Source organism: Barbus barbus (assembly GCF_936440315.1).
Source record: "Barbus barbus genome assembly, chromosome: 43".
Taxonomy (NCBI): Eukaryota; Metazoa; Chordata; class Actinopteri; order Cypriniformes; family Cyprinidae; genus Barbus; species Barbus barbus.
This window is the reverse complement of record NC_136721.1, coordinates 9,781,546-9,809,206: the sequence shown is the minus strand read 5'-3', so window position 1 is coordinate 9,809,206 and position 27,661 is coordinate 9,781,546. Positions and strand designations below refer to the sequence as shown.

Sequence of the window (27,661 nt, the reverse complement as noted above, 5' to 3'; positions counted from 1 at the left end):
ATAAAAAAAAAATGTATATGTGTGTGTGTTGACTTATTTAGTTCATACTAAATAAAAGTATTTCTTTAAAAAAAAAACAAAATCCAAACTTACAGTATAACTGGTTGAGTATTTGCCAAAATTAAAAATAACATTTCATTTCATTTAGATTTTCACTGGGATGATACATTATCATATAAAAAATACAATTAGTAATTTAATTTTCCTTACAAAGACTGACAAAATTCAAACAAAACATTTAATGTGAAAACAAATAGGTAATAATAATGACAAAAGTTTGAATAAAATGTAAAGTTCAGTGGTTTTTATTAAGAAAAGAAACTCCCCCAGTTTATGTTAGCACACAATTTTAATTAGCAAAACACCCCCCTTTTTATATCTTATTTTATTACTTCTTGGGCATGAAGAGACTTCAGTGGCATGAAGCATGAATGAATTTAAAGGCATGTAGTTACAAGCCAGAGACGAGAACTACAGTGCATATCCTGTCTGTGACTCACACACAGGCAGTTCACAGCAATAACATTTGGCAATGCTTAAAATGAAAGGCACCTATTTCCTCTGCGAGGGCGTACCAAGTTTAAAACATTTTAAAATAGATTTTGATAACAGAAGGAGAAATGAAAAGCAAGTAACAAGATATTTTCAGCCTCACATGGGTCACGCACACAGATCCTGCATACTCGTACTGTGGTGTGTTTTCAGCAGGGGGTTGCATGTGAAAAGGAAAGAAGTCCAAGCAAATCCTATGTAAAACAACAGCATAGAGTAGGTGGAGTCATTTGTATGTGCTGACAGCCTTTGCATGCATTTGGTGTTTGTTATGAGAGTTAAAGCTCCAGCTCACGCTAACTACAAATAAAAACAGAAGTAACTCTGGACAATACCATCTAGTGCCCTTAGTTGTAGAAGCAAATAAATAAATGCACAGTGATATCATACCTGTTCCCAACAAATGACTGTTTCTGTTCCCGTTGGTCAACACAATTACGATATAAATCAAAAATTCCACATAAATTACATGTTCTTCCTAAAATTCTTCAAGGTTAGAAAGTACCGTTGTGCTAGTCTTAGTCCTTTTGTGTTTGGCATTTCCCCATACTGCTGTTATTTCTTCGGCCTCTTGAAGAGTTTGGTAAAGGTGTGCTTCTTGCGGCCCGTGCTGGAGCCTTCAGTGTCGTCTCCTGTGGAGCCGCTGTCCTCGTCCCCCAGGTTCTTCTTGCCTGTGATCTGAGAGATTCGGCAGCCTCCCTTTCCTGTTGGCATTGACAGGCCGTCCTGCTCGGAGGTGTAGATGAGTGAGCGCATCGAGTCGACTGAGGTGAGGCTAGGCGGCTGAGAGCGGATCTCTCCGAGACTGGAACACTTCTCCATGCCAAAGGTCTTTTTCTGCAGCAGTGGGCTGTCGGTGGAGGAACCACCATTGGATCTGGACAGCTTATTGTAGAGTGGAGTTGAGGTGCAGCGCTGGGCGTCTCCGTACTGAGACATTGAGAGAGAGGAATCCGATTCGGACCGGTTCAGATCCCTATATGACGGGACAAGGAGAGAAGAGCATTTCAGAATCTACGCATTTCCTTTACCTTAGTAAGTTAGTTCAAATTATTGAACTTCATGTCAACATGAACCAGCACTCGCAACCCATTTATTTCAATAAAGCGATGTTTTTCCAAGTGAAACATTGGAAATGTAGTTTGCATTGGAATAAGGTGATGACTACCCCCCCCCCCCCCCCCTCCTGAAACACCTCAATGATCTACAGCACTTTTGATTGAGAAGTCAGTCAAGTTGTCTCTCAAAAGTATCTCACATATTTCAATGACTTTTTAAAATCTATCATGATTTGCTATTATTCCCACAACCTCACTATTTATGGCAATTTTAATCAGCATTAAATTGCTGCATTATTTAATGCATTGGCAAAAACTCCAGCAGTAGCCTTAAAGAAGCCAAAACAGAATTATTTAAAAACTGCAGAATTATTTAAAATATTTAAATGATTTTAAAAATATAAAATGATAAAATAATTAATGTTATAATTATTATAATTAGTTATACATAGAAAATAAATATTTTCCCTATCTGTATAGCCTAGGTAATATCACCTCCTAAAAAAGCTTTTTTCAGAGGCAGAACCAATGCAGTGTTCAAATAATTTTTTGTTTTTATTTGAATTTTTAATGAATTTTGTTTTGTTATTTTATTAGTTATTGTTTTTGAAATATTTTGAACATTTTGTTTTGTATTTTCTGTTTTTATTTTAATTTTGACGTTTAATGAATTTGATTGTTTTGTCATTTTATTAGTTATTGTTTTTGAAATATTTCTATTTTTACAGTTTTGTTCATTTTAGTATAGTTTTCATTCATTCATTCATGTTTATTTTATTTTTAAGTGCCAACATTTTTGGTTTTAGTTTTAGTTAACCTTGGATGGAACAAGTTTAAATTTAAGTTCAAAATTACAAAGATCTTTTTTTCCCACTAGAGTAATGTCCAATGAAAAATTAAGCACAATAAGGCCAGGGATGATTGTAAAGAAAGTAAATGGAGTCATTTTTGATTTCATGTTGACTTTTTCATGCTGAATTAGTTCGGTTTCTCACTGTGTTTACATTTAAATAGTTAAATGGAAATTAACTAAAAAGGTTACAGTTCATGACACGTGAAATTATAATGTAATTATAATATAGTAAATATATTATAATTATAATGTATTACAGATACAAAATTTAAACTCTGTTAGTAAATTGTTGTAAAGCATAGAATTCTTTAGCATTTATCAATAACAGGGAAGTTATGGAAGGCCTACACACATGCTGTGTGTGTGCACAGCAAACAGTATGTGAGGTACCCAATGCTTTCAGTTCTCTGTTCACTGCGTGAAGCAGTGAACCCTGTTGGTGGCAGACCTGAAACCGCATCCATAGAGGTGAAGTATGAGGAGCGGTACTGCAGAGCAGCAAAACGAGAGCCGGAGGAGGAAGACAGGAGTGAGGTAGACATGATGGAAGGATGAGACAGAGAGGAAGACAGCGAAGGCACAGGGAGAAACTCCACGTGGCCGATCGAGTGGCTGCGAGCCTGCCGCACATACGGGCGACCGGGGGACCGCAGGGGCCTGGCTTCACTCTCACCAGCTTCTACCAACCTCTGTGAGCTCTGGTTCAGCATGGGGTCTCCGTGTCGCGATCGCAGGGACATCAGGCTGGGAGCTGAGGAGAGGCACACACACACAGATGTTTGTCTGTATTAGTGAGTGGACATTCAAATCATTCAGTCTCTGAAATAATCTAATCAAGATTCTGTCTCATAAATTATAATAAACAGAGGTCTGTTTATCTGTTACATTAGGATTTTGCTTAGTTAAAATTATACAACAGAAATGATGACTTATGACTAGATTAACTAATCAAGATTTAAAGGGATAGTTCACCCAAAAATTCTGTCATAATTACTCACCCTCATGTCTTACCAAACCCATAAGACCTTCGTTCATCTTCAGAACACACATTAAGATATTTTTGATGCATTCCGAGAGCTCTCTGACCATCCCATAGACCGCAAGGATCCTTACATGATCAAGGCTCTGAAACGTAGCAAGGACATCGGTAAAATAACGTTGCATATGTTGTTTACGTATGTGAACAAAATGGCGCTATAGGGTGACGTGGAGAAGACAAATTATTGAATAAAGTCGTTATTTTTGTTTTCTTTGCGCGCAAATAGTATTCTCGTAGCTTTATAACATTACGGTTGAACCCTTGATGTCACATGGATTATTTTACCGATGTCCTTGCTACATTTCTGGACCTTGATCGTGTAAGGATCCTTGCTGTCTATGGGATGGTCAGAGAGCTCTCGGAATGCATCAAAAATATCTTAATTTGTGTTCTGAAGATGAACGAAGGTCTTACGTGTTTGGTAAGACATGAGGGTGAGTAATTAATGACAGAATTTTCATTTTTGGGTGAACTATCCCTTTAATTTTACATATTCGTATCACATGTAGGTAATGTTTCACTTATGCCTTTGTTGCAAAGGATGAACGCATATTTTGGAAGTTACATCTGGAAGGAGTGTGTGATATAGTGACAAAAGCACATAAACTGTGGTTAATGAAGGGAAACAGAGCTGATGATGTGGCACAGGAAATAAAAACACAAAAGTGTAAAAGCATTGCAAGACTGCAGAGCGAAGAGGATCAGTGTCCACAAAAACTGCACGATGACAGAGGTGGTTTTTCAGCCTGCACGAAAATAATGCAGCGATGCAGCTCTTGGTTAGCTGTATGAAACTTTTAAGAGGGATGATGACTGTACATTATGCACTTATTACACGGCTACTAAACTAATAAATGAATAAATGGACATGAAATATTGATTTGAGTGAAATGATTTTATGTCAGAAAACCATGGAGTGATACGAAAGATGTGAAATCAGCACAGCTAACTAGAACACTGGGTCTCATTCACCAATAATTGTGTGGATTATGCATATTTACATGCACATGAGAACTTTTCACTGAAAATTATCGCCTAATTCATAACATGAATTTTTGAACATTGTTATAATGTACTGCAATGTAGAGTACTCTAAAACCCGAGGTTTTCATGTTGAAATAGATTAACCCATTTATTTAAACATTAATAAGGACTCCAAGAGTGTGATTTTTTTTATGTATGTTTGGTTTCAGTTGTTCCTACATTTAGAATAATATTCAGTTACTGATGATCCATGGTTTGATTGTTAAAACGTTTGTAAGAAGATTTCATGTACAAATTTGCATGCACAGTTAGTGAATGAAACCCATTGTCAGTTTGAGACAACAACAAATTATATAGGTTTAACAGTATATCCAAAATCAATGTACAAAAACATTTATGCACAGAATTTTGTAATCGTCTATTCAGAATATTCTACAGAGCCGTGTATTAAGTATAAATGCAGTAGTAAGTACTTTACACACTGTGCTTAACGCTGGGTTAACATTTTTTAACCACTTTTTGCCAGGGTTTAACAAAATTTTACCCCCTACATTGTAAAATTTATTGATTTTAACTCTGGGTTAGCCTTAGCAATGCTAACACCAAGTGGTTGTGCTAAAGACACATGTTGTGAACCCAGCAACACAGAACAAAAATAATATATAACCCAGGGTTAACTATTTCAGTATGAAAAGCCCATAGATATAATAAAAAGAAAGCTTTGATTTAGCTAGCTTCTGCGCTAGCTACAGAGCCATGTTTTGCAGCACATCTTCAATATACAGTGTGGTCACACTAGTGACATTTTGGCTTAATTTCGCGGGCAAAAAAGTCCTCGGTCTATGGCCGGGGTCAGCAACCTTTTGGGCATGAAGTGCCATTTAGAATTTTTCTGGTTAACCACTGTGCCAATAAATCTGCACTGTGTGTGTGTGTGACAGGCCAATTGTGCAGTTTAATCACCATGCTTTAATTGACGCACACAGAGATTGCGCTACGCAAACACAGAAACATTCAGGAGCTCAGAAACTTGTCAATGCAGCCCTGCGACTTTTATTAATCGATACTGAATAACTACATAATTTTTCTCAGCAAAAATCACTGTTTTTGAAGTAAACTCACAGCTTTATTGTTTGTATAGAAAGACGCAGATGCTGGTAATGCACATATTATGCAACTTCAATCTCTTTCTCGTGCTCTCTCTCGCTCTCAAAATGGCCACATTTGAGGAAAAAGTCAAGTTGTTTGTATCACTGGATATAGCTGTCGGTCATTTGACATTTCTAGTGTAAATCAGCTGACTAATATTAAATGATTTGAAGCTTCTATTTTACCTCGCTCTCTTTCAAGGTTAAACTGACACTTCACGCTTGAATTTGTGCTCTGCTGCTGTGAACAGTAAACCCCGCCTACTTTGATTTAACTGGACATCTCAATTATGTTGACATTGACTAGTGCTGTTAGACCACTGAGGCATTGATCTGAAGTGCCTCGTATACGCAACGCGTGATTTGCCGGAGTGACATGCATCATTCTGTAGAAGTCACTTTTAAACCGAGCAACTTTTTGTTGGTTAATGTGGCAATTTCACATGACCAGTTGTTGCAAAATCTGCAAAGGAAATTCCTGATCATGTGGATGCCTGTTATAATGAATGGATTTCGAAGCAAAACTTCGCCAAATGACAGTAAATGTGACCGCACCTTACAACTTGCTATTTTGGCAAATTAGGTTGCCATCAGTGCAGACATGGAATCAGTGGCTTCTAATTCGTAACATCTACAATAATGATCGCAATAGAGCTGGTAAAGTCTGGTCAATATTTCACATGCTCTGGTGTTTATCCACGCTGAGATGAATATAAACAGCAGCATTGATTCCACATCTGCACTTTAAAAGTTTAACAAAGGATTAAAGGTATCTGTTTAAGAGCTGGATACACATTTCAATCTAGAAGGTCTTAAATGCGCAGTGGGAGTGACATAGAATGGTTTGCTTTGTGTTAGCATTGGCTGAGAGAATAAAGGGGGTGCTGCCAACCAGGAGGGATTGGTTTCCACAGGTATTGGCTCTCAGAAGCCACAGGCCAAAGGTCGCTCACTCGCCGATCCATCTGCCAGGCGGCATCTGCGGACATTAGCCAATGAAGGCAAAGCTCAACGGAAAGCGTAATCGCCATGTATTATTAGGGTTAGAAAACTGGTCACTGGATCATTTTAATATGGTTATAGACGGCTAAGAAGCTTCAGATTCAGCATGATAAACTCACATTGCAGGGTTCCTGGGGAAAGTATGTCCTCGTCCATGTCGTCTAGGTCATCAGATAGCAGTAGGTGTTGGGGTACAGCGGGGCGGATGCCCAGGAAAGCAGGGTCCAGGTTGAGGGCAGAGGCCAGAGACGACATGCCAGGGTTATTGACAACATTAAACCCTGTCAGAATCTCAATTTGCTGCCATCGATGAAGCTTTTCTCTCAGAGCAGCGGTCACTTCTCCCAGAGCCTGTCTGCAGAAGTGAGAGAGAAAGAGAGGTGAGGTTTGGTTTGGTTGCTCTACACTCTTAAAAACAAAGGTTCATAACTATGGATCCATGAAGAACATCAATGAAACCTTTCCAATCCAAAAGGTTCTTCAGATTATTAGAAAGTTCTTTAAAATAGTTCTTTTAAAAAGCCTTCCTTTTGGAACCTTTATTTTTAGTTGTGCAAGTTAAAATGAGTCTTTATCTCTGGTGACTCACTTGGCGGAGAGGATTTTGTGATCAACATCGTCCAGTGAAGAGCTGTGGGCCACGTGGAACGTCCCAAAAAGAGTTCCTCTCTTCTTCTTGATTTTTTCTGCCTGTTATTGTTGCCACAACTTAATAATTAATGGATGTTCAGCTAGTAGAACAGGCTAAATAGATTTAATATTCAGTTAAAGCTTGTAATCTATGAGTATTTGAACATCTTACCCCTTCTTTAGCCACTATGAGCTGTCTTTCCGCTTGCTGTTTCTTAATGTTGTAGTACTGTACTTCCACCTCGTGTGTGAGCTGCAGCCATTTCTGCAGAGCTTCAGGAGGAGACCAGCCACTCCTCAACTCCAGCTCTCTTTCAGCCTTCTTCAGAGCCATTCGCACCTAAAACAAACACAAAAGCTCATAAATATTGGCTGTGTTTCAATGTTTTCGAGGAGGGAATTGTGTAAAACCTCTTCTGTGCCACTTCAGCTGCTCCCATGGTGATGGGACACCTGTAAGGTCAATCTGTGAGAGTCTGTGACAAAAAAGAGTCTAATAAGCAAAAAAGAGGCATGTGTTTTGGTATAAACATGCTATTATTTTACTACAATTTGGAAGACTGATAGAAAAAAGTACCCTCTTTTCAACAAAAGAATTTTAAGGGGAGGTTCTACACACATAAATTATAACTTTTATATAACTATTAAACTTTTTGCAATATTTTGCATTCAAATAATAGATCGTTTTACAAAATTTTTTATCTTATGTTTTCATAAATGAATTTTGGCATTGTATTTTTACTGGACTATATAATATTTTTGGTGAACAATTTTACATATTTAATGAAGCAATGCCTAATTTGCATATTTGAAATAAATGACATTGGCAAAATTGTTGCCTCATTTTGGTTTCATTTTGATTAAAGTAAAAAAAAAAAAAACCTTATCACAAGTTGTACATCCTGTTAATAAGGCCTTGTGATACCTGTTCCAGCTCCTGCTCTGCATATTTCTGTCTGCTCAGCTCGTTCTCAGTTCCCTCACGCAGTTCTCGTAGTCTTTGCGCCTCCTGCTTGGCTGCATCAATCTCATTTCGCATCTCCCGCTCCAGGTTGACCTTCTCCTCCGCCACTGTGTGATGTTCTTCCTGTGCAATCTGCAGCCTACACATAAACACATTATCAATCTCAAACTGAACCACCATGGACTTGTTACTTAACCAACCAGTTAATGTAGTTTCCCTCAGTCACCAGCAGGTGGCATGCTGCAGAAATGAGTAGACATGAAAAGGGAACTGGATCTGCAAGATACTACCACACCTCTTCCTTCTCATGACAACTGAACAAGATGTGGCTTGTACAGCGTGGTAATTCTGTGGTAAAACTTCCTTACAGCTTTACAGGGAAATCCCACCTCTCAGCTATACACGGGAAGACTGTTTAGGGTTTCCAGGACATGGGTGGCTAAATTTAGTTATTAATGTGGCTTAACGATGCACTTGGTTGACAAGAAGCCTTTGATTCAATTTAAAATAATTGCAGTCAGCTTTGTTTGGCATATCTGTAATATTATCACAGTGTAATATTTCCTAGGATTCAGTCGATGCATTTTTCTCCTTTATTAGTCAAAGAAATGAGAACGGGGAGGGGGGGCATACAAGTGGAGAGGACTGCACAGGGTAGCCTTCTCTCCTGCTGACGTAGTCCCAGTTCAAACAGGAAGTGAGGTATAAATCAAACTGTCATTGATATGACAGCAGCCAAGGCAGAGTGTAACACTCATAACTTAGAGGGGAGCAGAAGATAAATGAAATGAAGCAAATTAACAGCAGAGAACAAGCAGAAAAGTTCATAAGGGAAAAAACTTGACAGACAGACAGACGGATAGATAGACTGACAGACAGACAGACAAACACATAGATATATACAGTAGATAGACAAACATACGATAGATAGAATGATAGATAGATAGGTGTATACAGACAGACAGATATGTGAAATATGAAATTTAAAATATGAAAGCCTTTTGCCACAGAAATGCAAGTTGCATCACACAGGACAGACGTGGTGCAGATCAAAGTGGATACAAGGTGTCCTGATCTCTGTTCCAAATGGGATTTAGTGTGAAGGATATGACAGAAATGCCACACACACAGATCAATGTGCTGCTCTGTAACACCGGCCATACTTACACTATGACTTAATCACATTACACTCAACAAACATTCCTCTTTTCCTTGAACAAACTAATATAGATCACCAAACTGCATCCTTCTCCTTATAAGGCCATTGCTTTAAATTAATGCACCGTAAAGAAAGGATGTATGAATCATGAGTTTCTCCGGGACCTCTGACCTCTGAAAAAAGACAGAGACACGATCTCTGTTCTGCCTCAGCGCAGTGGGCGCCAGCTGAACTGAGAGTGCAGCATGATAGTGCAATTGTCTGAAACACTCCGAGCCGGATTCGGCACAGCACTGCCCGTCCTTTTGCCATTTAAGGACTTTTGAGGGATGTTTGCATCACCCATCAAGAGTCTTTTGACCTGAACAGACAAAGATAGTAGGAAATGAAAACACTTCCACCACACAGACAAATTCCTCTTTTTGTCTTTAAATAAAACATTAGCGTAAATATGTTTCCAAGTCACTTTAGACCTAATAAGTGTGTATTCATAGTAGTTCCTGTATTGTAAATATTAACGTTTCAATAAAACATGAACTTTTTAGGAATTATTTATCTAATTAAGACTGGCTGCCATTGAAAATCACAAATATATACAGTTTTTGTGTTTTTGAAAGAAGTCTCCAGCATTTATTTGCTCAAAAATACAGTAAAAACAGTAACATTGTAATAACATTGAAATATTACTTATTAATATTATCATTAAAATAACTTTTTTTTAAATATTCATGTGATGCGAAGCTGAATTTTCAACAGTCATTATTTCAGTCTTTAGTGTCACATAAACCTTCAGAAATTATTCCAATAGGCAGAAACATTTCTTATGATTATCAATGTTAAAAACAGTTGTGCTGCTTAATATTTTTTGTGGAATCAGTGACATTTTTTTCAGGTTTCTTTGATGAGTACAAACTTAATGAACAGCATTTGTTTGAAATTCAGATCTTCTGTGACATTATATATTCTTTTACTTTCACTTTTGACTAATTTAATGCAGCATTGCTGGGTAAATGAGTTAATATTAGTTTAATATTAGAACTTTATTTGTCTAATTAAGACTAGCTGCCATGGAAAACAACCAATACATACAGTTTTGGTTATACAAAAATGTCTGAAAGGACAATGCTATGACAAATCAGAATCAAGTATTCCAGAGAGCTGTGTAATAAAGTAAACTAAAATAATGAAGTATGAAGTAATATGCATTAGTGTTCATTAGTGTAACAGAAGGCTGTTGTTTACTAATGTAATATAATTCGCTGATGAATCATGCTATTAGAAGAGTGACATAGCCTACTGTGCTGTAAGCCAAGTGTGATGCCATGGTCCTAACTGAACGAAAACACTAAAATAGCTGACCATTTCATGTTCTTAAAGCCTCTTTGGAACTGACTAGCATTTCAAGTAAAAATAAACATTTGACGATACTAAGTATAGCTGCTCCTAATTCAGAAACCAGACTAAATGTACTTTCAATGAGTAACAAACAAAGGTATTTTCAAGGTTATTTTCAAACTTAACTGTGGCAAGCTGTTGATTACCACAGACATATTCATCCCTTACTGTGCAGTGGAAGTGTTTACGGTAACTACAACAGGCTTTACTGTGAATAAACATTTAAAATATGCAATTAATCACCCTAACATGTTAGCATGAGACTAGACCTGACACAATCACTTAGCAATCCTGTGATGTCATGACCAGTTAAAAAGTAAAGCTTGTTTTTTTAAGATGATAAGATGTGATGTAACCATCTGTGAAAGACTGTTTACAATACAGTTCTTCAAATTCAACCTAACTACAACTTACAAACAGATGTTCCTCCATCTAGAAAAAAGTAGTTCTGCCTCAATGTGCATCATGAAATATGAGCCTCACAGCTCCACTTTAAAGCCTTTTCCGGCCGATTAGCTGTTTTTTTTGCTGTAAGCCTGTTTCCTGTTCATTTATTATACAAACTGAGTGCTTACTTCTGCTGCAGGTCCAGCAGGCTCTGCTCAGCTCTCTGAAGCCCATCGAGGTCCTTCATCATCTTGCCAACGTGGTCCCTAGAATTCCGGTTCTGTATGTAGGCAAACCAGCAGCCCCCCACTCCAATCACGATAGACACCACCAGCATCAAGTCCTTCAAGTGACTGTGTTTGCTCACTGGCAAAAAGAGCAAAAATAAACACTTGAGTAACAATAAAGTTGATTGTCCACCTTACAATTGCAATTCTGTCATCATTTGCTCAATATCATGTTGTTACAAACTTAATTTTTTATGTAAAACACAAGAGAGGTTCAGCTGAATGTTGATGTTGCTCTTTTCTGTAAAATGAAAGCACCTACTAACAACGGACATCATATTATATTCTCAGTTTTTTTTTTTTAAATCAATCTGTGGCATTTTCTGTATTCAGTTCAAAAGTCTGGGGTTGGTAAGAAAAGGCTCTTTTTTGATCAAAAACACAAAACAGTAAAATTGTGAAATATTATTACAATTTGAAAATAGATAGTAAAAACTTTTTTCTTAGTGAATCTATTTTACATTTACATTTATTCATTTAGCTGATTCATTTAGATTTTAAAATGTGATTTATTCCTGTAGAGGCAAAGCTAAATTTTCAGCATCATTACTCCAGTCTTCAGTGTCACATGATCGTTCAGAAATCATACTAATATGATGATGCGCTCAAAACATATTTCTTATAACTATCAATGCTAAAAATAGTTGAGCTGCTTAATATTTTTGTGATGATTCTATGATAAACAGAAAGTTAAAAAAACATTCATTTGAAAAAAATGAAATTCTTTGTAACAAATGTCTTCACTCTGTCACTTTTTACTATTTTAATGCATACTTGCTGAATAAAAGTATTAATTTCTTTAAATAACAGTGACAGTAGTGTATGAATGAATGTACACAGTGCTGTATGCACTAGTGTATCACATACTCTAAAGGCAGTGATGTCTTGTGGGAATTATGACTCTTTTTCAAAACACATTCCATTCCTGACCTCAGCTGACCCTGACATGGCCGAAGCAAATTAGTGTTTTCTTTCCAATGCTTATGTCTGCTATCTTCAGTTAGAGTCCATTTCCAAAGTTGTTTTTCATACCAAAATATAACAGTTAAAATATTTGACTATTGGGTTGAGGATGCTTTCATCATGTCAACCAAAAATGTGAATATACTGCAGTTAAGCATGACAAATAAAATCAGAAAAACAGATTTTACCAGGATATGCAATATTGGACTGCCTTGACTTTCTATGAACTAACAAAATCACAAGCCCAAGAGTATGAAGAAGGTATATGGAAAAGCGCCCAGGAATTTTTGGCAGGAGTAATACATTAAATTAGTGTCTCCTCAGGCTGATTGTCTTCCTGTCTCTACACCTCCAACCTAATATATGTGGCTGTTGCACAACATTGAGATATAAAACACATGCACATACCGCTTTTAGCAAGAAGAACAGTAATACAAACAAGTAGTAATCTACTTAGAAAAAGTCCCAGAAGTGATGAAAAGCTCCCAGCTAGGATCTAATCATGCAGGACATACATACACATCAGCAGTTCTCTATCACATCTGTCTTAATCTATTTTTCATGCAGAAATGATGGCAATAAATAACTCCAGAGAGGTGTTCCCCACAACGGTGGTGGCATCAGCTGCGTATCGGGAGGATTTAGATGACTGGATTAGCAAGAGCTATTTTCATCTGCGATTTCGCTGCTCACATCCTACCCAGGAAAATGGCAGGTGACAGGACATGTAGCGGTGCCAAAGTATTTGTGAGTGGACGATGTTGAATCCTTCAACCTTGACGCTCACCCATTCTATTGATTGATTTGGGCTCAGGTTAAATCTCCTGTGGGGCTACTGAGGCCGGCACATGATCAACTTCCGTCTTGGATTTCCTTTTCACTAGTAGTGTTTGATAAAATAACTCTGAATGTATATAAAGGAGTGTTTTGTTTGCATACATAATCTTTGACCAGGTCTAGGGGTTTTGGATGGCAGAGCGTCCTCATTTCTTCATGTGTAAGTGCTAAAGCTAAAATTTGTAAACAGACACTAGGCCGATTTTCTGTTAGTGATATAACACCATGAGACACTATAGTAAGATCGTCTGGAATAGTGAGGAACCTTCTACCGTGGAAAGTATAAACAGTGAACGGAGAGGCAAATAACTGCCATAGCTGAGATTATTAAGAGGCCCTGGACGGAATCTGGAACTGGGAGGGATCAACCAATCAGACCAGACAATTCACAGATGCATTGGTATATTTATACAGTATATAAAGTTAGGCCTAGATCAGGGGTGGGGAACGTTGATCCTGGAGGGCCATTCTCCTGCAGAGTTTAGCTCCAACCCTGAAAAAATAAATAAAAATAAAAACCTAACTGCATCCTGAAGACCTTGATTAGCTGGTTCAGGTTTGTTTGATTAGGCTTGGAGCTAAACTCTGCAGGGACACCGGCCCTCCAGGATCAATGTTCCCCACCCCTCGCCTAGATCAAGCTTAGTCACTGTGGCAACTTATGCTGGGAAACTAACCTGGTCTATGGTAACCTGGTTTTATGACAGCTGTACCTTTTATAGTTTGCAGAACAGAGAGCAGAACATTACAATCTAAAATTGCTCTTTAAAGCATTACAATAACTAAATTAAAAGATAAAGTTACTGCTATCATAAAAATACACTTATACGTAGGTTTAAAATTCCACAAAAGACACATTTAATATCCAACTAAAAATATTTTAGTAAAATGTATGTTTTACTCAGAATTATTGTGCTCTGTCTGTTTAGTGCACATTGTGTGCAGCAGCGCTCGTTCACTCCTGACAGCAAAATAGATATGTTTGCATGACTTTCTAACATTTACAGATGAGAGATATACCTGTGACATGTCAGTTATGCACTGAGGAAAACACAACGTCTCAAATGCATTAAACAGCACAGATATATTCGCTGTTTGCCATGGTGGATTGATCTGATCCATGATCGACATTAAGAGCTGCTTAAGAATAAGCGTGCACATAGGTCACTTTCTAAATAATAAAAGTATAGCGCATCCACTAGTAATTATATATAAATAAATAGTTTTTTACTGATGCAAATATGTTAGAAATGGATTTAAAACGACATGATGGTGAGTAATTAATGACAGAATTTAAATTTTGGGTTAACTATCCCTTTAAGATGTTGTGTCTAATGCCATTACAAAAGCACTTTTCGTACCACCAACATCTTTAACAGGTTTGACTCTGGCTGATGTTCTAGGTAAAGTCATTCACATAAACTGTCAATCATATGAATGCACTCAACCTTTTCCAGGTCTCTCACCTATTTATTGATAACATCTGTCCCATCATCCCTCACTTCTCTGTTTCACCAGCTGTACTTGAGTATCACGCTGTAACGGTTGACATTAATGGGACATACCTCTTCTGTCTGGCTCTTGTACTCCAATAAGTCTGGCTATTTTCAGATGCAGAAGATATTTGCTCATGAGAAAAGAAAACAGACTAAACCTTCCCTTGATTTCAGCACGTAACTTGCAGTCTGGACTTCATCCAGAGAACCCTCTGCAAACATCAATCCAGAAAAACTTGTTATGCCTCACTGAACATTTCCAAGCCAGTGTTTTTCTAAACCCTCTAAAACAGGAAGGAGAATTAAGAAATGGTTCCAACAATTCAGTAGAAAGATAAAGCAAATAACTGGATATTATTAAATGGATTATTCTACTTCTGGAAGCCAATCAGTCTATATAGCATTTCAGTCAACAACAAAATGAACAAAAATAGTGATTCTTCTATTAATATTTGTGTAATGATGCAACTCTAACATGATTAATGGACAGTTCAGATGAATTAAACTTATCAACTCTTGCCAACAAACTGATTAATTCAAATGGACAGTTTTAACTGATTCACAATAATGAATCGATCTTACCAACTCTTGTCAATAAATCAGAATTAATTCAAATGGACAGTTTCAAATGATTCACAGAAATGAATTAAATACCAATTCTTATAAATGAATAAGAATTAATTCATGAAATGAAGTGATCTTTCAAAAATCTGCAGATGAATCAAAATGAATTTGAATAGTTTAAACTGATTCACAGAAATGAATCTAACAAAATCTCACCCTTGAATCAGAAATGATTGATTCAAATGGAGAGTTTCAAAAGAATTCACAGAAATTAATCAAACTTATTGCCAATTAATTAGAATCTATTAATCTGAATGGACAGTTTGAACTGATTCATGGAAATGAATCAAACTTACCAACACTTGCCAATGAATCAGAAAAGATTCATTTAAATGGACAGTAATCAAACTCATTCATGGAAATGAATCAAACTTACCAACTACTGCCAAAAAAATCTGAATCGATTAATTTAAATGGACAGTTTGAACTGATTCACGGAAATTGATTCAAAATGACCAACTCTTGCCAATGAACTAGATTTTTTTCATTCAAGTGGACAGTTTCAAATGAATCATTATTATCTAATTTTGCCTACTTTTGCTACTTGAGTTTAAATCAGAGACACTATTTAAGCATCTCAAATTCACAAGCAGGGGCGGATTTAGTGAATTGAGGGCCCCAGGCAAAATATAGGAATGGGGCCCTATATATTTGCACACATTTACCTCTACTCTGAGCAATAAATGAAATAAGCATTTTTGGCTGAATCTGGACGAGTGCGGATCTCTTTTATTTTTGTATTATAGTTATTTTTTCTACAAATTTAAATTTAAAGGAAATTATACATTCACAAACCTAAGGATTATATCAACCAAAAAAGTAATTGCATGCGTCCTCAACTTGGGTCTTTCTCAGAAACGAGTAAGTGGCATTTAAACCAATAAACATACATTACGAACTGTTGCTCATTTACAGCTTCAGATGCATGATGATAGATTCGCAGAATACACAAGAAGCACATTCAACTCGGACCCACAGATGGTTGTCGTGGTAATAAACACCATAAGCCGCAACCGTTCACATGTCCGCGTTTAATGCGCATCTGGTATGAAAAGCAATTTAGGGGGCCCTTGGCTTTTGGGGGCCCAAGGCAGTCGCCTACCTTTGCCTAATGGGTAAGTCCGCCTCTGTTCACAAGTCATGAGACAACATATCATTTATAACTACAAATATATGCTACTCACTTGGAGATCCAAAAAGCACTGTGTCCAGAGCCTTCAGCTGTAGTTTCTGTGCATGACTGCGGTCTGGTATCTTCAGCACGGACAGAAGCAGGGTGGCATTTTTCACTGCAAGTCTGTGAATGGAACAATCTTGATCATCGAAATCACTTCAGTCCAAAAGCTGTAGAGATGCTAACTGTAAGCTTCCTTACCTGGGCAGAGCTTTTCCACTGATGTCATTCTTCCTGAAGGAATCAACATACTGAGGTAACTCCACACAGTTGATGAGCCAAACTTCAGCTTCCTGTACTGTCCAGCTATACACTATAGACAAAAAAATCGTAAGTGCCGCTAGTGGTTTAGGGTGCAAGAGGACACTGAGAATATTGCCATGGAAGATATATTGAACACATGATGGAAGCTTGATGCTTTCAGTTCCACAAATATAATGCTTTCACTTCTACATGCAGGTAAGATGGTGTGGGTTTGTAATGTGGACTATCGGGGATGATTTTGAAATGACTCTTAAATGGTTAAATGCTTTTCACTGAAATAGTTAGCCTGATGAGATTTGTGCAAACCTTCAGAGGCCTTCCAGGAATTCCACATGTCCTCCACGGTGATCAGCATATCTGCTCTATGGAAGCTGTTTTGTTTTCCTTTAGGGTCGTGGTACTTCAAGTCCTCCCTTAGAAACTGTTTGAGGAAACAAAGACTGGATGTTAGAATTCTCTGATGTGGTGGTTCTCATCTGATGGGTTGCGACGCAAAAATGGGTCACAGCTTGTTCTGATAGGGTCACATGCGACTGCTAAAAAACATGTTTTTATAGTTGCATTGATGATTTTATTAAGTATTGCAAAAATAAATAGGCATAACCATTTTCAAACACAAAAAGAAAAATCCAGCACCCAGATCCTAGCAATAAAACAGTCACATGCTAGTCTAGACTTGATTGTTTGTGCCTCTAGATGAATTTTTTTTTTTTACAGCACTGTGTATTTGCATAATTCAACATTTGGCAAGAGACGTAAAGCCACAACATACAGTTGATTAACTTGTAATGTTTGTCTTGGGTAGTTGTGATCCAGTAGTTCTACTGTAGAGCCTCAGACAACCTACATTATGTAAACGCTGACAGTTTCACTGGGTCCAGTCGCCTCACGATCCCTCAGATCAGCTCTGACTGTAGTAAAGTTTACACTCACAGGACTGTCTATGGCCTTGGGCAGGCTGCTGTCGGTCAGCAGTAATACTGTTTACTCAGAGTGCTCAGATGTGACATTCTCATGAAAAAGGAATCGCTTTGGGTGATTCAAAGAGAATACAGAGCGCTTTTTATAGCCAATGTTCATAACCCATAATCATGGAATTACTTTTGTTTGCATGCAAAATTGTCATGCCCATCAAACGGATGGTGACAAGCAGATCCAAAAATGGATTTTGAATTTATTTTTCCAAAAAAAAAAAAATAGAGTTTGTATATGTGATAATTTGGTTGTAGGATTATTGAAAAATTTTTATAGAAAAAAACCCAAAAGTGTCTGAAATGTAGTGACAGGAATCACTCATCTAAACTGCGTCCAATTCGAGTCACACGTTCCAAAGATCATTTGCTTTAAACACACAATTCCTACTTTGACTATAACTACTATGAGTCAAGTAAAACAAATTTTTTAACCAAAAATATGAGTACAATTTGAAAAAAAAAAAAAAACCTGAAAGGTTTCTGAAATAAGTATTTTATGCTCACAAAAGGTAATTGGTGAAAAGGTGAAAATATTTTAATAATGTATATTTTAAAATGTAATTTATTCCTGTGATGGCAAAGCTGAATTTTTAGCTTCATTACTCCAGTCTTCAGTGTCACATGATCCTTCAGAAACCATTCTAAAATGCAGATTTGGTGCTCAAGAAACATTTATTATTATCAAATATTAAAAAGTTGTGCTTTTTAGTATTCATTTACTAATTTTAGTATTAATTTGTTTTTAAAAATGTTACAGACCTCAAAAGTTTAAAAAAGTTTTAATCTCTACATTTATAATTTAAAATGATAAATATATAATAAAAGACATTTAAAAATCACAGTTTTGAAGATGAAAAACCCTATAACAACATATAATGTATGTTCCTCTTCTTTGTAAAAGTTTTGCAACACACTCAGACTTGTACCAGTACAGCTGTACACTGCAAGCCAGCATGTTGTTCTTCACTGTGCTGCACTGTCGTACTGTCAAGTATTTGTAAAGCACTTTTGACAATACATAGCCTATTTCAAAGTAGCTTTACAGTGATCTATGTCTCTAGTAAGCAAGCCAAAAGCCACTGTGTCCTTTCAAGCAAGCACTTGTTTGTACATTGGGCACAGTGCACTGTGCTGCAACGTCAACCTCTCAACACAGCAGACCACAAAACCACACACAAATGCTGCAGCCCTCACCCCATCTGTTTCTGTCACGTCCACGCTGCCGTCTGCGTCATCGTCCATGTCTTTGTGAATGCTGCGCATGGCCTCGAAACTTAGCAGGGCGTTTTCGTCATGGCAAAGAAGCTCATCAATACCACACAGTTCTGAAGAGAGAAAAAAAAATATATAAGACAAGTCCACTTGAACTACACAATAGTTATGTTACAAAACCTAGTAAGCTAACCGAGGCCACCCAAGATATTGGCCAAAATCTATGGCAGCATTGCATGCATTCAGAGAATGCAATACCAGATTTCAATATGCAAAGCTTAGTGAAAAATACATCCATGATGGCAGACTAGTTAAGTGAAATACACTTATTAGAACAAAAACACTTTTAGATTTTTCAGCCTTGGTATTTTTTCCCACAGGCATATTGGAAAAAGTCTGAATACATAGTATAGTCAAAGTAAAAACGCTATAAGATGTGAACCAATCCTACCATCTATGAGATGAATCATGACATTGCAAACTCTGATGTGAAGCAAAAAAATATTTCTATCATTACAAGTTTTAACATGGTAAAGGATATGACAACGTTAATATATTTGGTCTTGGCGGAATCGATTTGCTACACTGCTGCTGTTGGTTATTGCTGTTGTTTTAGATTATTGCTGCTGCAGCAAGCACAGGAACTTGCTACTGCCAATATATACACAGATAGTGCTGTGAGTATTTAACACTGTGTCTACACTGGACGCGACAATTCTTGTGTCGCGCCGTGATGCAACAGCTAAAGTCTGTCTACACTGAACGTGACAAAGCAACCGATGCAGGGATTTGTTGTGCCACATCTAGTGAAGACAGCATCACTGATTATAATGAATTCTATAGTATTTTGTTCAGCTGTGCCACTCGCGTCCGATGTAGACACAGTGTAAGGCATACCACTGCTGCACAAAACCCATAAAAAATAACTTGTAGCAGATCTATACAGGTGGAGCTGGGGAGGTGGAGGGTTTCAGAAGAACTTTGAAAGCATGCTGCGAGCTGCTCTAGCGAATGCTAACCAGCCATTTAAATGTAAAGCAGCAAGCTCATTGGCTGTGTATGCAACATGAACCAATCAGCTTGTGCCAAGTAGTTTATGCTTTGAATATCATCAGTTTGCATTAACGACCCATCAGTCAGCGCCATCAAGAGTTTCATGACAGAACTTGGCATTTAAAAAAACAATCAAACAAAAAGACAAAGTTACAAGGCTGTGTACTTAATGGCTTTAATGAGGGAAAGAATTACAATCCTATGAAGTATTGTGAACAACCAAACTGAACGGCACATACTGTAATTGGTGATTATTGATTGGTGAATATTTCTTTGCAGAATCATAAATGATGACAAAACGAATATAAAAAAAAACTTTGAAATAATCAATGGGATTTTTTTATTTTTTAAGTATTACACTATTGGTTTAATAAGAGGTTAACTACAAATGACATTAATTGTAGACAGTTAACTGTGTTTTGCAACACAGCTAATATGCATTCTCATTGCATAACTCATTGCAATCATTCTGGGAAAACGTGCTTCTTAAGTACATACAATTACTGGGAAAACAAATCTGGAGTGTCTTACTGTATCTATTATAACTGCACAAAAAGCCAAGATTAAAAGCCTTCTTCAAGAGCACAAAGGGCCTATTCAGACCCAAATGACCTTGAAATGAAAATGACTTTCATTTACCGGTAGTCCCCTTAGTGAAATTCATGCATTATCCATGGGTGAAGTTTAAATCAAATTTGAATATCTGTCATTTCACCAGCAAAAACTCCAACTGTACTTGTCTAGAGATTAGAAACTAAGCAAGGATAAGGAACTGATCACTTAGTGATGATGTACAGCTGAAAACTGAGCCAACAGCGGTGCCTTTGTAAGGGTCCAATGTTTGAGCCCATTGTAACAGGAGAGTTCAATTTGAGGGTGATGCTCAAATACAGATGGTAACATCCACGTAAAAGCCATAGAGTGACTTTTAATCTATTTATAGAAGGAGACACAGCACAGCTGCTGAGGTATTGCAGATATTGCTGTTATATGACGGTGTGCAAGACTGGATGTCCTAGAGTTAACCTTTGTCTCACAGAATTAAAAGACTTGATTATGGAGCAGGTATTAACTTAAGAAATCAACCATTCCAAGCTTTTTTTTTTTTTTTTTTTTAAATGGGCTCATCTGACATTTTACAGCTAAGAGTGGATACAATTAAAAATGCCCATGTTACAAGTCCATAATTAAATGGTGCTCTTTCAGGCGGATCCATTTTGATTAAATCAACTTTTAAGGTCATAAGACCTGCACAGCTATTTTTGTCCCCATTTCACAGAAGGTGAAACACAACAGTGTCTGTGAAAAACCACTCAACAAATATGCCACAAGCACAACTCTGCAAAAAGCACTTGTCATCAAACATACACATTAGCACTCACTGGGTTTCAACATGTTAAGAAACATAATGACTCTGAGAAAACCGTTTGGAAATGTTGACACCACATCCATTTTAGCTGAGCTAACCAGACCCAGATCAAGCAGTCACATGTGCAACTTATCCAGGCACAAGTAAAATTAATGGCATAGATTTACCAAAGAAGACTGATTTTTCCATTGATTTTAATTGAGAAAGAGGCATCAGATATTCATGAGAAGAAACAGCAAAGTAGAGGATCTCAGGAATTTCTTCACATATTATCCTCGAATTCTCTGTAAGCATTTGCTCCATCCGATTCACTTAAGATATTATCTGACATACAGCCAGATTCAGTTCACTCCCCATAAAGTTCTGTTATCATTTCTGTCATCACCCAACTCTTCTGTGGAATACAGAAGGTGCAGTTGCAAAGTATTTCCTGTAGCTTAATCTGGGCCAACTTTAAGACACAAGACTGGCTACTTGCAGATTTTGCGAAAATTTATTTTTAAACCATGTTGGCATGAAACTTACAAACTCGAGCAAATCCAGAAACTATTTTTGTCTCAGAGGCAAACACTATAATAGCCTACTAGCTTCTAAACAAACACAAATGCTCAGTCAATGACATTGAACATTAGTGCACAAAGTGCATTGGACTATGGAAAGCCAGTAAGGTCAAAATTCTGGATCTTTTCAGTTGTAGCTCTAGTAATTCATAAAGCCACAACGTTAACAAAGACTGAATACATTCAGTTTTAAATAAATGCATTTTGTTGTTAATTTTTTGTTTTATTGAGTTTTACTCATTTATATTGAAAGCCATATGGATTTGGAATGACATGACTGGCATAAATGATGACGGAAATGTATCTTTGGGTGAACTGCCCCTTGAACAGCCAGGACACATTGAAGCAAGCTGCTGTTAGAATGTGATAAAATCCTAGAGGCAATGAATGTCTCATTTAAGACTATCAATTTCCGCCATTTCTTTTGCTATATCTCTGGCTAGAGCATTACTTGGTAGGAGAATGAAGGAAATGGAGAGGCCTAGGATCAGGAGAGGAGAGGAAAAAAATGGGGGGAGGTTTGGTCTGCTTCATGGGATGGCGAAGGCCTTTAAAAAGATCTGAGAAGACCGTCAGATTTTGTGGAGCCTTGAGGATTTACAGAGCAGTTGTAAAAAGACCCTTTAATATTGTCCTATGGCCCAGTAGCATGAAGTCAAACACACGTCAAGATCAGACAGGTAATTTACACAATGTAAACTAGAGGTTTGAATACTTATGCTATACATAGCAGTGGATCAAATACTACTAACTGTGTGGTAATGCTGAAAATATTATGGTTAACATTGTTTTTCTATTTAATGTCAAGAAGTGAAGATCAATCGACAATGTTGATTACCACAAAAAATTATTTTGACTCACACATACATTGCTTTTAAACACTCATTTCCATTTTTTATTAGTACAGCCACAAGACGTAAATAATAAGTGAATTAACGAGATTTTAGTGTGAAAATGGCTTATTAACTTTTTCTGTTTAAAGTTACATTATATGAAATTTGCCCTGAAATAGTTCAATAGTCTTTGCCATGATAACACAACAGCTAAACCCTAAATTGATGGAAAGAAAATGATTTAAACAGCTTTACAGCTCAAATAACACAGATGTTTTAACAGAAAGCTTTAAAGGGGTCATCGGATGCAAAATTCACTTTTCAAGTTATTTGAACATAAATGTGTGTTGGAAGTGTGTGAAGACATCCATCCTACAATGATGAAAATCCACCCATTGTTTTTTTTTTTAAATCCCCATTTTAAATTCTCCTTTCTCAAATCAGGATGTTCTAAGAGCCCTGTCAGAATGACGTAGTTCTGTACAGCCCCTTTATATGCTTCACATTTCTGCTTTTAATTCCTTCAAAACACCTCAATTTCAGAAAAAAAGAAATATTTGGGTAGAAATAATTTTTGTGATAATCGTCATTATGCTCAAATGCTCAGATTGAGCTTGCATTGAACCCGGAATATCAAATGCAATGTGTCATTTTGCATTTCAATAAAACAATCTCCACAGTGGTCCAACTTTGCAACTCTCAACACCAAAGGGAGATAACACTGAAAATCTAATTATTACCACCATTTCCTATAAAAGGAGAAATGTTCTGGGGAATGCATTCCACTAGGAGCTGAGATGCTGAAACAGTTGGATAAATTCAACACAGCTCTGGAAGTAATACACTTAATTTAGAGCCTTTTCCAGATGCATGCAAAGAGATCCACCTCAAAGACGGAAGAGATGCCCATTTAGAATTAACGCCTGTGAGGCAGGAGGCCTGGGAAAACAGATAATGACCTCTGAAAGCACTTTAGAGGCAGCTTGATTACAATATTTATTTAAGTGACTTACTATAAACTAATAACTAGAACAACAGAAATAGTAACAGAAAACGTCAGTAACTCTTCAGTCCATCGGTCACGCCTGTGAAGTTTCTATCAGAATAAGGAACAGACAGAACCCTTCTGGAAGATTTGAGAGATTCCCAAAGTCAAGACCATGAAAAACCCACTTAACTGACCATTGAAAACTGACCTTAAAGGTCACTGCACACCAGACTGGCAGATAAAATTACAGTTTTCCAAAAGCCAAAGGATGTTGAGGGTTTATTCATCTTTTCTGAGCTATGTGGCTAAAAAGGAGTTGAAGTTTGTACGAGTATACTAACAAGACTGCCAATTCCGCTGTTTAATATATAGGAGTGGTTCTTTTTCCAATCTTTTCACCAGGTCTACTGTATGTTTTATTCTTTCAAGAGTTTTGAGTAGACTACAACCTGCCTACTGGTGAAGGTGCATGTCTGGACGAGAATCAGTCTGTTAAGTGGAAACTGAACATTAGTGTCAAAGCACAAGAGGACACTTTGAAGGACAACAAAACTTGCGAGGGTGACAAACTCCAGCAGTCTTGCCTCATAGGAGGCTATTTATGTCGCTCTGCGCATTAGCTAAAGTAAACCTCCTGCATCTAATACTTCATTCTCCTTGAAGGAAAAATGAAAATTTGCTAAAACTCACCCTCTGACCATCCAAGATGAGTGTGTTTCTTCATTGGAACAGATTTGGAGAAATTTTGAATTACATCACTTTTTCACCAAAGGATTATCTGCAGTGAATGGGTGCCGTCAGAATGAGAGTCCAAACAGTTGATACAAACATCTCAATAATCCCCACAACACTCCAGTACATTAATTAACATCTTGTAAACTGAAAATGTGTGTGCTAGTAAGACACAAATCCATCATTAAGGCATTTTAAATTTAAACCATTGCTTCTGGCCAAAATACAAGTCTATAATGCATAATAAATCCATTCTGTTTTCCCTTCACTTTAACATACACTGACACATTTGCTTAGAACTGTTTTGGCTTTTAAAGCAACACTCCACTATTTTTTAAAATAGGCTCATTTTCCAACTCCCCAAGAGTTAAACAGTTGAGTTTTACATTGGGTGGAGCAGGCACAATGATATTACACAGCGCCTGAAAATAGTCCCCAGCTATATAATAACCAGTTACCTAGCTGGGGACTATTTTCAGGCGCTGCGTAATATCATTGTGCCTGCTGCACCCATGGTACGGCAGCAAAGTTCCTTGATTTTTACGCCGGAATGAGAGTATAGTTCCTAGCCATATCGGCCTAGAAAATCGCAACTTTTCATTTTCCGTCAATCTTAGTACACGATGTAACTAACAGAAGAGTCAAGTTTTAAATAGGAAAAATATTGAAACTCTTTGGTCATTTTTGAACGAGATGCTAACAGTCTAATCAGATTCAATTATCTATGCTAAGCTACGCTAAAAGTGTTACCGCCAGACCCGGAGATCGGCTGAATGGATTAGAAAACGGTTAAACTCAACTGTTTAACTCTTGGGGAGTTGGAAAATGAGCCTATTTTCAAAAATAGTGGAGTGCTCCTTTAAATGATGCTTGATCAGTGCATATTTCTCTCCTGATTTACACGAGACAACTTTTTCAATGGGGTAAACAATGCTATGGATAGAGGACTTGTATTTGATCTAAAAGCAAGTTAAAAATGATAAATATGTTTATTACAAAACACACATTTTTGCTTCACAAGATGTTAACTGATGGACTGGATTACTTTTGGATTATTGCAATGCTTTTATCAGCTGTTAGGACCCTCATTCTGACGGCACCCATTTACTGCTGAGGATTTATTGGTAAGCAAGTGATTTAATTCTAAATGTCTCTAAATCTGCTCTGATGACATAAACTCATCTACATCTTGGATGGCTTAAGGGTGAGTACATTTTCATCTTTTTTTATTTTATTTTTGGGTGAACTGTTCCTTTAATTCCAGCATCCTGACACGCTATTCTTTTAACACTTTTAATTTTTGGTCTGCACATGTAAGTGCAGCATATGGATTATGAAAGACTGGTTTGACATCATCACCCATGAGGACTAAACAAGGGAAACGCTTTATCTTATCTAGCAGCACACATAAGAACTGTATATATTATGCGCCATTTCTCAGAGTGGGACATTTCTCCACTGTTCCATTGGGATTATGTAACACATAAAATGCACACTACACAGACACATAAAATATGGGAAATAACACAGAGTGATTCAACTAAATGATGATTTCCTACCGGATAGTCCATTGGCTGACTGCAGGTGGTCTGTCAAGCTGGGCTGATCTGCTGCACTCCTCCATAAGAAGCCAAGCCATGCAATGTACATACAGTGTCTGGCAAATCTCAATAGATCCATGCTAAACTTAAAACAGAGAAAGAGAGCATTTAAAAATGACTAATCTAGCATTGTGAAATAATGAAACATTCACTCAACATATACTGTTATGACAAACACATGGCTGAGTATGACAGATAATCGGTTTAACTTTTATTACTGTCACATCTATTTTTAGGTTTCTGGTATTTGTTTTTAATTGCTAGCAAGTAATCCAAAAGAGTATCTTTTTCAGTTTCATTAGTATCTATGCCGGATCTGCTAGTAGGCCAGGGTATTACTAGTGAAATTTCTTATTGCACTAGTTAAAGTTGTTTTAGTTTTAGTTAGAATGGCTGCTTTAGAGTTTAATTACAAATCCATCTAGTAGGCCTAAGATTGAACATTTACTAAATAGTTAGGACTACTACTGTCTATTCAATAAATGCCAGTAAAACTAAAACAGATACTAGTGCTTATTTGAATGGTTACAAATAACTAAGGAATACATACTAATATTACACTAGTAAACTGGAATAATCAGCAATACTTTTAATAGATACACTACTGGAATATGAAGAAATGTCTAATAAAAAGTCACTATCAAGTATCATAAACATAGAAATAGTTTGTTTAAAGAGATATGTTAACGCACGGTGCCATATGGATAGAGCTGAAGTGTAGATGTCGCAACATGAAACATAGCTGCAAAGTGACGCGTGGCATGTCACATTCGTTTTGATATATTTACATATTTGGTAAACTTAATCAGATGCCAGATGATCAAATTCATCTTACTATAAAAAAAGCGGCAAAATGCCTTTTTTTTGGTGGTACGTACGCTCAAGTTCCGCCTTTGTGTATTTTGCCACTTGGCTCATATCATATAGCACACGAAAGCACATAAGCAATAACTGTTGCCGTAATGATGCAAATGCACATGTAGCCTCACACTCATCATGTTATTGATTTGAAAATATAAGATTACCTTTCAAAATCCGAAGGTTGCAAACTGCTCGAGTCGCTCGTGACAAATCAGATGTAAAAGTTACTTTTGATCTGACTGAGATCCATTAGGCAACCGATAGCAGTAGGATGTTAAAATGTTGTCATTTTAATGTCCAACAAGTTTAAACAATACTTCAAAGATGTTCGAGATTCATTCTCCACATCTCCCCTTTATAATCTACCAAATAACCCGCCCATGTCAATAATATCAAATACTGTCAAAAATATTTGTCCATCACTGGTGTTAATGCGCGCTTCGAACAAAACGTCCAAAATGAAAAAGAGTTGTTTTCCAAATGTAAGACACCGAAGTATGTCCCGGATTTATAAATGAATTTTCGAAGTTCATTGCATGGTTTCAAAGTCTGAGATATTCAAAACCCCTTGGTGTTAAGAATCCGTTTGGTGCTGCTTTTGGAGTTGGTCTAATGGTAAAGCAAATCGTTTCTTGGGATATAAATTGTCAGGGTTTGAGGTT

At 37.0% G+C, this 27,661-nt stretch overlaps 1 protein-coding gene across 6 annotated transcripts; it reads right to left on the bottom strand.

Moving 5' to 3' along the window:
• Positions 1-289: 289 nt before the first annotated feature.
• Positions 290-27,661, bottom strand: LOC306862745 (stromal interaction molecule 1-like). Of its 6 annotated transcripts, none has more exons than XM_079405710.1 (14): positions 27,164-27,661; positions 26,097-26,223; positions 18,985-19,115; positions 17,123-17,237; positions 16,754-16,865; positions 16,563-16,675; positions 11,360-11,537; positions 8,192-8,369; positions 7,439-7,606; positions 7,226-7,326; positions 6,756-6,991; positions 6,527-6,613; positions 3,151-3,214; positions 290-1,528 (listed from the first exon to the last, which is right to left on the bottom strand). In XM_079405710.1, the coding sequence occupies exons 2-14, from the start codon at positions 26,215-26,217 to the stop codon at positions 1,108-1,110; spliced, it is 2,025 nt and encodes a 674-aa protein (XP_079261836.1). In that variant the 5' UTR covers positions 26,218-26,223; positions 27,164-27,661; the 3' UTR covers positions 290-1,107. The 6 variants fall into 6 exon arrangements, with proteins under 6 accessions (XP_079261836.1, XP_079261840.1, XP_079261837.1 ...); XM_079405714.1 differs by having other exon boundaries at positions 3,137-3,214; positions 27,164-27,616; XM_079405711.1 differs by having other exon boundaries at positions 26,097-26,218; positions 27,164-27,353.

Coding starts and splice junctions, on each gene's coding strand:
- LOC306862745 (XM_079405710.1), bottom strand. CDS start 26,217: ATGGATCTATTGAGATTTGCCAGACACTGTATGTACATTGCATGGCTT. Junction 6,614..6,755: donor TTCCCCAGGAACCCTGCAAT/GTGAGTTTATCA, acceptor TAATGTCCGCAG/ATGCCGCCTGGCAGATGGAT. Junction 1,529..3,150: donor CTGAACCAGAGCTCACAGAG/GTTGGTAGAAGC, acceptor CCCGTCATATAG/GGATCTGAACCGGTCCGAAT.